General features: G+C 37.7%; 1 protein-coding gene across 3 annotated transcripts in view; it reads right to left on the bottom strand.

Annotated features, from left to right (window-relative positions):
* LOC117317668 (probable G-protein coupled receptor 158) overlaps nucleotides 1-12576 on the bottom strand; it is a 51644-nt gene that overhangs the window by 21782 nt on the left and 17286 nt on the right. For all 3 annotated transcript variants that reach the window (XR_004530220.1, XR_004530221.1, XM_033872540.1), the window contains exons 2-3: nucleotides 9440-9548; nucleotides 7582-7920 (exon numbers count right to left, since the gene is read on the bottom strand). Coding sequence is in view for 1 of the 3 variants with exons in the window: in XM_033872540.1 (XP_033728431.1) it covers nucleotides 7582-7920; nucleotides 9440-9548 (448 nt within the window). In the remaining 2 variants the exon portion in view is untranslated. The remainder of the gene's footprint in view (nucleotides 1-7581; nucleotides 7921-9439; nucleotides 9549-12576) is intronic.

Below are 12576 nucleotides of genomic sequence, written 5' to 3'. Positions count from 1 at the left end.
TTAACACCGTCCGACTACCCCACCTAAGAACGATAGTTTTCTTTCTTAAAAAAGAAAAGAAAACAAAACAACATCTAATACGTCATAACATCGCCTAAATCAGAGTTTATAATTCAGGGTAGAATGTAGTTTAAGTGTCAGCATTGCTTCCAATATTGAAAATTCAGACATATTCTCACTATTATCTGGCCATTGTTAGATCTGATTTTGTTTGTTTGTTTCCTTGCTTGTTTGCTTGCTTGTTTGATTGTTTGTTTGCTTGTTTGTTTGTTTGCTTGTTTTCCAAAATAAGAATGTGTATGTTATAATGTAACGGTATATATTAGTCTGTCTAGTGGTTGGAGCTGTCTAAAGCCAGTCTGAGATGTAACCACGACCTGTTTTTGTTTATCTAGAGAACAGTTAATTAAGACCGAGATCCTTGCATGTGAAAGAGCAGACTGTTATAACAGAAACGCCGTCACCATTTATATATGAAAAAGTACTACTGCTTTTGTGTATAGAAAGTAATATATCTTTTCTATTTGGATTGACTATGGTTATTTCAGCGCAATTATTGCGTCGGAAATTTTTGTGGAAGTGTTATAGGGAGGAGTAATGAAAATTACCCTGTCCGCACTGAGTCAATAGTTTAAAACTTAAAGGTAAGGTTTTCCTGTCACACCGGCCGGACGTACAGTGCATCCTCTTTGACACACGCTAAATCCTCATTGATTCTTGCAGCTACTACATTTAAAAGTGCAAATGAAGAATGAATTGTTTGGACGCCACATATTTCGATATTATTTAGGTGGCCATTTTGGTAATGAAAAATATCCTGCCCACGCTGGGGGTCGAACTGGCGACCTCTCGCTTTAAAGGCCAACATCCTCCCACTAGGTTAAATGGACATTCTCGCCAGTCTGAACTAGTAAGGGGACCATTATAATATTCGTTAATAGTTATTCATACAAAGAATTCAAAGAAATACTATTAATAATCAAAATCATTTCAATTACTATTATCAACATAAAAGAATGAAAATAAAATAAAATAATTGCGGCCACTCCTAAAAAAGTGAGCCAATTTATCGCCACACATTTGTCTTGCTGGTTTTTATTTGGTACACGTGTTTAGAATGAGACAATGCAGCAAACAGAGCTCTACAACATGGAGGTAACATGTCAAATAGAAAATTGATTTGTAAAAGGGAGGAGGATCAGCACTTGTCATGGAAAAATTCGAAGAAAGTTTTATTACAGTGGAGGCGAAAATATTCGTTAATACCACCCCTAGATAACTTATCTGTTCACCGTTCACTTATCAAAATTCACTAGAGGGGTTCACTACAGAATGATTTGTAGGGACGCCACAGCACATTTTCACATATCTTTCGCTAATATTTAATATGTAATAAGGATATGCGCATACTCTGAAGCGTTCGGAAACTCCAGTTCAATTATGATAAAAATATCGGCATCATTACATTCCCCTTTAATTTAGCTATGTTTTTTGCATTCCAGGCCGACGTCCCGTGGCGATATCTGTAGGAGCGCGATTCAGACATAACAGCTGTTTTGAAGGCAAGCCGTTTATATGGAAACGTCCATGACTACGTAAACAAAATATTCAATATACTTAATAACTTACTATCTTTAGGTAATCATTACAAATGATTGTAATCTATAAAACATAACCGGTAGTGGAACCATAAAGGGCATAACAAAATTACAAAACAAAACGTATGAAAATATCAAAATTTCCATAAAACCAGAATTGTAAAAATATCAAAATTCTGAAAATATCAATCATGAAAATATTAAAGACAGTATCAAATATGAAAATATCAAAATTCTGAAATATTTCAACTCTGAATATATCAACATCATGAAAGTATCAAAAGGGAGGGAGGGATATAATGATAAAACATTTTTAAAATTTAAAAGCCAGCCCCCCCCCCCCCCCCCCCCCCCCCAAAAAAATAAATTGCCAAAGTTATCCTTCATCTCCTTGGACGTTCGGCGACAGGGTATCTCAAATATTCAACCTGCCAGTTGTCGAATGTTTGGCAGCTTAGGAATCTTATCCCGAGGATTGAGATTCCCGCATCTCTCTCCCAAGGGGATGAGTGGTTCTATATTCTAACATGGGTAAACTAGGTATACACCTGTACAGGAAAATAAAGGTTCGTCCTTGATATAGTAGAAGAATGTGTTTTTTTTTAAATATTCACCATGAGGGTCATTATTAAAATTCTCTGGTAAATTAAAACGCTGAAGGTGAAAAAGACCACTGCTAGCCTCCATCGTGTACATGTACATCGATACACACTTAAGTGCCGAGGCACGTACACTGGTTGTTGAGCTGGTATTGACTTGCCAGTGTTTATCTGCCTTGGTTACACACAGAAGGTTGGACTAATATATATAAAGATATATATATATCATTTACACGTGTGTACACCTGCCGCCTTCCGTATCAGATGTGCCGATCTTACTTAATTATCGAAATAAACACGTGCACAGGTATCGTTTGTAGCTACCGACGTAAACAACAACATCTGTTGGGTCTAGCACCATACAAGTAATTACGGTAGATCTAATATAAGTAACATGTATTGTGTTGTAGTGTAATACAGGTAACATGTATTGTGTTGTGGTGAAATACAGGTAACATGTGTTGTGTTGTGTTGTAATACAGGTAACATGTATTGTGTTGTGTTGTAATACAGGTAACATGTATTGTGTTGTGGTGAAATACAGGTAACATGTATTGTGTTGTGTTGTAATACAGGTAACATGTATTGTGTTGTAGTGTAATACAGGTAACATGTATTGTGTTGTGTTGTAATACAGGTAACATGTATTGTGTTGTTGTGTTATACAGGTAACATGTATTGTGTTGTGATGTAATACAGGTAACATGTATTGTGTTGTGTTGTAATACAGGTAACATGTATTGTGTTGTGTTGTAATACAGGTAACATGTATTGTGTTGTGTTGTAATACAGGTAGCATGTATTGTGTTGTGTTGTAATACAGGTAACATGTATTGTGTTGTGCTGTAATACAGGTAACATGTATTGTGTTGTGTTGTAATACAGGTAACATGTATTGTGTTGTAGTGTAATACAGGTAACATGTATTGTGTTGTGTTGTAATACAGGTAACATGTATTGTGTTGTTGTGTTATACAGGTAACATGTATTGTGTTGTGATGTAATACAGGTAACATGTATTGTGTTGTGTTGTAATACAGGTAACATGTATTGTGTTGTGGTGTAATACAGGTAACATGTATTGTGTTGTGGTGTAATACAGGTAACATGTATTGTGTTGTGTTGTGATGCAATACAGGTAACATGTATTGTGTTGTAGTGTAATACAGGTAACATGTATTGTGTTGTGTTGTGTTGTAATACAGGTAACATGTATTGTGTTGTGATGTAATACAGGTAACATGTATTGTGTTGTAGTGTAATACAGGTAACATGTATTGTGTTGTGATGTAATACAGGTAACATGTATTGTGTTGTGGTGTAATACAGGTAACATGTATTGTGTTGTGATGTAATACAGGTAACATGTATTGTGTTGTAGTGTAATACAGGTAACATGTATTGTGTTGTGATGTAATACAGGTAACATGTATTGTGTTGTGATGTAATACAGGTAACATGTATTGTGTTGTGTGTAATACAGGTAACATGTATTGTGTTGTGATGTAATACAGGTAACATGTATTGTGTTGTGGTGTAATACAGGTAACATGTATTGTGTTGTGTTGTAGTGTAATACAGGTAACATGTATTGTGTTGTGTTGTGATAATACAGGTAACATGTATTGTGTTGTGATGTAATACAGGTAACATGTATTGTGTTGTGATGTAATACAGGTAACATGTATTGTGTTGTGTGTAATACAGGTAGCATGTATTGTGTTGTGATGTCATACAGGTACCATGTATTGTGTTGTGATGTAATACAGGTAACATGTATTGTGTTGTAGTGTAATATAGGTAACATGTATTGTGTTGTGTTGTAATACAGGTAACATGTATTGTGTTTTAGTGTAATACAGGTAGCATGTATTGTGTTGTGATGTCATACAGGTACCATGTATTGTGTTGTGATGTAATACAGGTAACATGTATTGTGTTGTAGTGTAATACAGGTAACATGTATTGTGGTGTTATTCATGTAACATGTATTGTGTTGTGTTGTGATGTAATACAGGTAACATGTATTGTGTTGTGATGTAATACAGGTAACATGTATTGTGTTGTGGTGTAATACAGGTAACATGTATTGTGTTGTGTTGTAATACAGGTAACATGTATTGTGTTGTGATGTCATACAGGTACCATGTATTGTGGTGTTATTCATGTAACATGTATTGTGTTGTGTTGTAATACAGGTAACATGTATTGTGTTGTGATGTAATACAGGTAACATGTATTGTGTTGTGGTGTAATACAGGTAACATGTATTGTGTTGTGGTGTAATACAGGTAACATGTATTGTGTTGTGGTGTAATACAGGTAACATGTATTGTGTTGTGGTGTAATACAGGTAACATGTATTGTGTTGTGGTGTAATACAGGTAACATGTATTGTGTTGTGATGTAATACAGGTAACATGTATTGTGTTGTGGTGTAATACAGGTAACATGTATTGTGTTGTAGTGTAATACAGGTAACATGTATTGTGTTGTGTTGTAATACAGGTAACATGTATTGTATTGTGTTGTGGTGTAATACAGGTAACATGTATTGTGTTGTGATGCAATACAGGTAACATGTATTGTGTTGTGGTGTAATACAGGTAACATGTATTGTGTTGTAGTGTAATACAGGTAACATGTATTGTGTTGTGGTGTAATACAGGTAACATGTATTGTGTTGTTGTGTTATACAGGTAACATGTATTGTGTTGTAGTGTTATACAGGTAACATGTATTGTGTTGTGGTGTAATACAGGTTACATGTATTGTGTTGTAGTGTTATACAGGTAACATGTATTGTGTTGTAGTGTAATACAGGTAACATGTATTGTGTTGTGGTGTAATACAGGTAACATGTGTTGTGTTGTTGTGTTATACAGGTAACATGTATTGTGTTGTAGTGTTATACAGGTAACATGTATTGTGTTGTGGTGTAATACAGGTTACATGTATTGTGTTGTAGTGTTATACAGGTAACATGTATTGTGTTGTAGTGTTATACAGGTAACATGTATTGTGTTGTAGTGTAATACAGGTAACATGTATTGTGTTGTGTTGTGTTGTAATACAGGTAACATGTATTGTGTTGTAGTGTAATACAGGTAACATGTATTGTGTTGTGTTGTGTTGTGATGCAATACATGTAACATGTATTGTGGTGTTATTCATGTAACATGTATTGTGTTGTAGTGTAATACAGGTAGCATGTATTGTGTTGTGATGTCATACAGGTAACATGTATTGTGTTGTGGTGTAATACAGGTAACATGTATTGTGTTGTAGTGTAATACAGGTAACATGTATTGTGTTGTAGTGTAATACAGGTAACATGTATTGTGTTGTGTTGTGATGTCATACAGGTAACATGTATGGTGTTGTGATGTAATAAAGGTAACATGTATTGTGTTATGATGTAATACAGGTAACATGTATTGTGTTGTGATGTAATACAGGTACCATGTATTGTGTTGTGATGTAATACAGGTAACATGTATTGTGTTGTGGTGTAATACAGGTAACATGTATTGTGATGCAATACAGGTAACATGTATTGTGTTGTGATGTAATACAGGTAACATGTATTGTGTTGTGATGTAATACAGGTAACATGTATTGTGTTGTGGTGTAATACAGGTAACATGTATTGTGTTGTGGTGTAATACAGGTTACATGTATTGTGTTGTGGTGTTATTCATGTAACATGTATTGTGTTGTAGTGTTATACAGGTAACATGTATTGTGCTGTAGTGTTATACAGGTAACATGTATTATGTTGTAGTGTTATGCAGGTATTGTACCGATAATAATTTCCCACTGATTCTTAGGTACATACTGGACAAATATCAGTACTCCGTATCTTCTTGAATTTCAGAGAAATATTCTCAAAGGATATTAAACCATTTGAATATAAATAAAAAATACCATTGATACCTAATGACAATAATCAATCTCTGGTCACCAAACCCGAGAAAAATATTTAAGTTTTAAACAGTTTTCACCGCTTTGACCTTGAATAGAGTTCAAGGTCATCTGTATACAACATCCTTTATAGAATTTCATCTTCGTTACCTGTTGGCAAAAAATAATGCATATTGGTCTCATAGAATTTGAGAAAATACTTTTACATGTGACCTTGAAAATAAGTGAAGTTCATGTAAATGAGGACACACTGTAGTACTTTTTAATAGTTGCCCTACATTAGTACCATGGTTCTTCTGAACTTGAGACGACAATAATGGATTGTGAACCACTGTGACATTCGAAATAGATCAAGGTCATTTATATGAGGAAACTTTATGACATTCCATCTTATAAGTACCTGGCTGCAAATTTTTCCCCATTTTGATTCCTGTGACCTTGGATATCGGTAATATATGTCAAAGGTCAATGATATAAGAAAACGTTATAGTGTTTTATGACCTAGAGATCCACTGACTAGTATCAGACTTCTGGATCTTCTAACACTTCAGAAGAAGATTCTTGCAGCTTTGAACATATTTGACCACTGTGACCTAGAAAATAGGTCAAGGTCATTGACATAAGGAGACTTCACAGTACTCCATAGCAGGTGCACTCTATTAAAATATGAATAACCTTAGCCTTCTAGAATTCGAGAAAAAAATCCCAAAGGAATTTTTCCCTATTTGACCCCTCGGTCATCTGAAGAAGAAGACTCTTGAAGTCTTTAGTAATTTACATAGTATCAGGAGACTGATAACGTACTAATAGCAAAATATAAGGCCCCCAAGTACATTCTGGTCAAATATCAGTATCCAGTTGCTTATAATTTTCGAGACGAACTTAAAAGTTGACGGACGGACGACAGATGACAACTCCTCCAACACACTAAACGTATTGTATACTTATGATCGTAATAATATATAACCAAATCTTATCCATCTAAAGTTTATACATTTTGGAATGTCAATATATATATATGGACTTAATTAGCATACCTTGCCAAACTATTGTTATATTGTTCTGGCCAATAATTTGAAGAGATAACAACTTATCTTTACAAGGTAATTTGAAATATTTGGGTTCTAATACGCACCGCGACAAATAACCCCTGACAACAAGCATCTATATGAATTACAAATGTATAAGTGAAGAATGATTGTAACCTTTATTTATTTTCAACAATTAATAACCACGTTTGTTGGCCAGGACGGAAGAGCGCCAGGGGTCTTCTTGTGGGCGGAGCCTGGAGTACCTGGAGAAAACCCACGTGGTCTAGCAGGTGACCCCTAACCTTTTAATGATTGTAAGCATGCACATGAAATAAAATCTGGATATCTTAGTATATTGATGATAAATAAATGATATTTATTCAATTTATCAAAGAAGTACTTTTTGGAGTAACCAGTAGCCTTACTTACCTTGGTTTTACGTAGACGAATCACTGCCGCCGCAATTACAAGCGTCACGGTGATACAGAAACTTTGAATTCCTAGCGGTATGCCGCGTAATAATATATTATAATCAGCCATGCATGGCGTACTATCCACACACTGTGTACAGCCACGGAGACACGGCAGACACTGAAATCCTTCCCCGGTGAAATTAGTTCCATTGCTGAGGTTCTCCAAATAAACACTTTCTAGCATAGATCCCGAGTAAAACTGGCCGGAAGTACTGGTATTGGGGAAATAAAAGCCGTCCCGACATACACAAACGTAACTCCCTAATGCTAATCCATGGCCCGGTTTATGTTCACACTGTAAAGAAAGAATATGTAGAGTTATAACATTTTTATATGATTACAAATAACAATTCATTTTTTCCATATCCTATAATTGCCTTATAACCTATACCGCCAAAATAACACTTAAACTTACATAGTCCATAACTTACACCACAACTTACACCGCCCAAAACAACACCAAAACTTACACCGCCTATATAACACCACAACTTACACCACCCAAAACAACACCAAAACTTACACCGCCTATATAACACCACAACTTACACCTCCTATATAACACACCACAACTTACACCGCCTATATAACACACCACAACTTACACCGCCCATATAACACCACAACTTACACCGCCCATATAACACCACAACTTACACCGCCTACATAACACCACAACTTACACCGCCCATATAACACCACAACTTACACCGCCTATATAACACCACAACTTACACCGCCCATATAACACCACAACTTACACCGCCCATATAACACCACAACTTACACCGCCCATATAACACCACAACTTACACCGCCTATATAACACCACAACTTACACCGCCTATATAACACACCACAACTTACACCGCCCAAAACAACACCACAACTTACACCGCCCATATAACACCACAACTTACACCGCCCATATAACATTAAAACTTACACCTCCCATATAACACCACAACTAACACCGCCCATATAACATCATAATTCATATCACTCACATACCATTTACCATAATACACTGCCTATATAACATCATCCATGTACATTTACGGACAAACGATCAGTGATATAATACGGTCATATAACATCATTGCTATAGTAGTAGAGCTCGTTATTCGTACTGGGCTGTGATTGGGTTATTTTGTATTCGTGCTGGGCTGTGATTGGGTTATTTTGTATTCGTGCTGGGCTGTGATTGGGTTATTTTGTATCCGTACTGGGCTGTGATTGGGTTATTTTGTATTCGTACTTGGCTGTGATTTGGTTATTTTGTATTCGTTCTGGTTTGTGATTGGGTTATTTTGTATCCGTGCTGGGCTGTGATGGGTTATTTTGCATCCGTATTGGGTTGTGATTGGGTTATTTTGTATTCGTTCTGGTTTGTGATTGGGTTATTTTGTATCCGTACTGGTCTGTGATTGGGTTATTTTGCATTCGTTCTGGACTATGATCGGATTATTTGTATCCGTGCTGGGCTGTGATGGGCTATTTTGTATCCGTACTGGACCTCGATCGGATTATTTGTATCCGTGCTGGGCTGTGATGGGCTATTTTGCATTCGTACTGGACTGTGATCGGATTATTTGTATCCGTGCTGGACTGTGATTCGGTCGTACTGGACTGTGATTGGGTCATTTTGTATTCGTACTGGGCTGTGATTGGGTTATTTTGTATCCGTACTGGACTGTGATTGGGTCATTTTGTATTCGTACTTGGCTGTGATTGAGTTATTTTGTAATCGTTCTGGGCTGTGATTGGGTAATTCTTTTTACTCTTTTCTGTAAAGGTACCCATAAACTACTTACCTGTGTGGTTTCTGGCGGACATTTGTCTGAGTAGGAGAAAAGTCCGTGATCTGTGTTACACTGATTTACGTCTCGACTGTCGAGGTCAATATCGACCGTCACCACACCGCTGTAATGTAGTAGTATTCACAATTAATACATGCTCTCGTAAAACGCTACGTTTTAAAATTAGGTTTATCTTACAAGTGTAACCACGGGAGTAGGAGGTATATTCCGTTAGATCATCAGGATCCTACACTTTCTTGAATTAAAACACATAATAAATTAGTTACAGCTCTGAAAATGTAATTTGTATCAAATATACACATTATACATCTGTATACGGTTATGATAAACCCGTGTATGATCAGGAACCACAATTAGTCTAGTTGCGAGTCAGTTACCCTGGAAGAGAAAACTAGCCTAGTTGAGAGCCAATACACGCCCAGGCTAAAGTTAGCTGACAGACTAATTGATAATCAATGAACTTCAATGTGAAGTAAGCCTAGTTGAGACTTAATGAACTTCATAGAGAAAGTTAGACTAGTTGAGAGTTAATAAACTTCGAAGAGAAATTAGACTAAATGAGAATTAATGACCTTCGAAGAGAAATTAGACTAAATGAGTAAATGAACTTCGAAGAGAAAGTTAGACTAGTTGAGAGTTAATGAACTTCGAAGAGAAAATTAGAATAATTGAGAGTCAATGAACTTCTAAGAGAAAGTAAACTAAATGAGAGTTAATGAACTTCGAAGAGAAAGTTAGACTAAATGAGAGTTAATGAACTTCGAAGAGAAAGTTAGACTAATTCAGAGTTAATAAACTTCGAAGATTAAGTTAGACTATTTGAGAGTTAATAAACTTTAAAGAGAAAGTAAGAATAGTTGAGAGTTAATGAACTTCGAAGAGAAAGTTAGACTAATTGAGAGTTAATGACCTTCGAAGAGAAAGTAAGACTAGTTGATAATCAATAAACTTCGAAGAGAAAGTTAGACTAATTGAGAGATAATACACTTTGTAAACTTCGAAGAGAAAGTTAGACTAAATGAGAGTCAATGAACTTCTAAGAGAAAGTAAGACTAATTGAGATTTAATGAACTTCGAAGAGAAAGTAAGACTAGTTGAAAGATAATGAACATCGAAGAGAAAATTAGAATAATTGAGTGTTAATGAACTTCGAAGAGAAAGTTAGTGCAGTGAACCGTGTGCATTCAAACCTCAAAGTGGAAAGTTGTTGTAAAGTTTGGTGTTTTTTGTGACTGCGTGGTGGTATTTTAGGTTACATGAGAAATGTTGATCACAGACAATCGCATCCATAAAGAACTCCGTATCAGACAGGTGATACAGTAATATCGTGTAATGGCGTCAACAATCAGGCAAAATCAATTAAACTTTACAAACACAAGCGCGAAGATAAGGACCGATTATGGCCTAGTCAATATTGCGAAATGAGGAGAAGATGAAATGCTGTGTGGGGTATTTTGAGAAGGTAGGCGAGATATTGGAAAGTTTCCCATGGCAATTTGAAAACTGACTGATAAGAATTGTTAGGCACATGTACCTATGCATGTTTGGTAATGTAGATATCGTGTTCAGCGTGATGGATTGATACATTACATCAATAGTTCAAATATTTACTTACAGCTATAAGTTATAACGAGTATTAACATACCACACATACCAACGCCATAACCAAGGACATCCTCGGATCAAACACGAGTGGAAATGAACCAAAGACCCGACACGTCAATCTGGTAACATCGGGTCTGACACCCCACCCGACACGTCAATCTGGTAACATTAGGTCTGATACCCCACCCGACACATCAATCTGGAAACATCAGGTCTGACACCCCAACCGACAAATTAATCTGGTTACATCAGGTCCGACACCCCATCCGACACGTCAATCTGGTAACATCAGGTCTGACACCCCACCCGACACGTTAATCTGGTAACATCAGGTCTGACACCCCACCCGACACATCAATCTGGTAACATCAGGTCCGACACCCCACCCGACACGTCAATCTGGTAACATCAGGTCCGACACCCCACCCGACAGGTCAATCTGGTAACATCAGGTCCGACACCCACCCGACACATCAACCTGTAACATTAGGTCTGACACCCCACCCGACACGTCAACCTGTAACATTAGGTCTGACACCCCACCCGACAAATTAATCTGGTTACATCAGGTCTGACACCCCACCCGACACGTCAATCTGGTAACATCGGGTCCGGCACCCCACCCGACACGTCAATCTGGTAACATCAGGTCTAACACCCCACCCAACACATCAATCTGGTAACATCAGGTCCGACACCCACCCGACACGTCAATCTGGTAACATCAGGTTTGACACCCCATCCGACACGTAAATCTGGTAACATCATGTCTGACACCCCACACGACACATCAATCTTGTAACATCAGGTCCGACACACACCCGACACGTCAATCTGGTAACATCAGGTCCGACACCCACCCGACACGCCAATCTGGTAACATCAGGTTTGACACCCCATCCGACACGTTAATCTGGTAACATCATGTCTGACACCCCACCCGATACATCAATCTGGTAACATCAGGTCCGACACCCCACCCGACACGTCAATCTGATAGCATCAGGTCTGACACCCCACCCGACACGTTAATCTGGTAACATCAGGTCTGACACCCCATTCGACACGTTAATATGGTAACATCAGGTCTGGCACCCCACCCGACACCTCAATCTGGTAACATTAGGTCCGACACACCACCCGACACGTCAATCTGGTAACATCAGGTCCGACACCCCACCCGACACGTCAATCTGGTAACATCAGGTCTGACAACCCACCCGACACAACAAATTTGTTATCATCAGGTCTGACACTCCACCCGACACGTCAATCTGGTAACATCAGGTCTGACACCCCACCCGACACGTCAATCCAGAAACATCAGGTCTGACACCCCACCCGACACGTTAATCTGGTAACATCAGGTCTGACACCCCACCCGACACGTCAATCTGGTAACATCAGGTCTGACACCCCACCCGACACATCAATCTGGTAACATCAGGTCTGACACCCCACCCGACACATCAATCTGGTAACATCAGGTCTGGCACCCCACCCGACACATCAATCTGGTAACATCA

This window comes from Pecten maximus, chromosome 19 (genome assembly GCF_902652985.1).
Source record: "Pecten maximus chromosome 19, xPecMax1.1, whole genome shotgun sequence".
NCBI classification, from domain to species: domain Eukaryota; kingdom Metazoa; phylum Mollusca; class Bivalvia; order Pectinida; family Pectinidae; genus Pecten; species Pecten maximus.
Note: the sequence above shows the minus strand (reverse complement) of the source record. Positions and strands in the feature narration are given on the sequence as shown.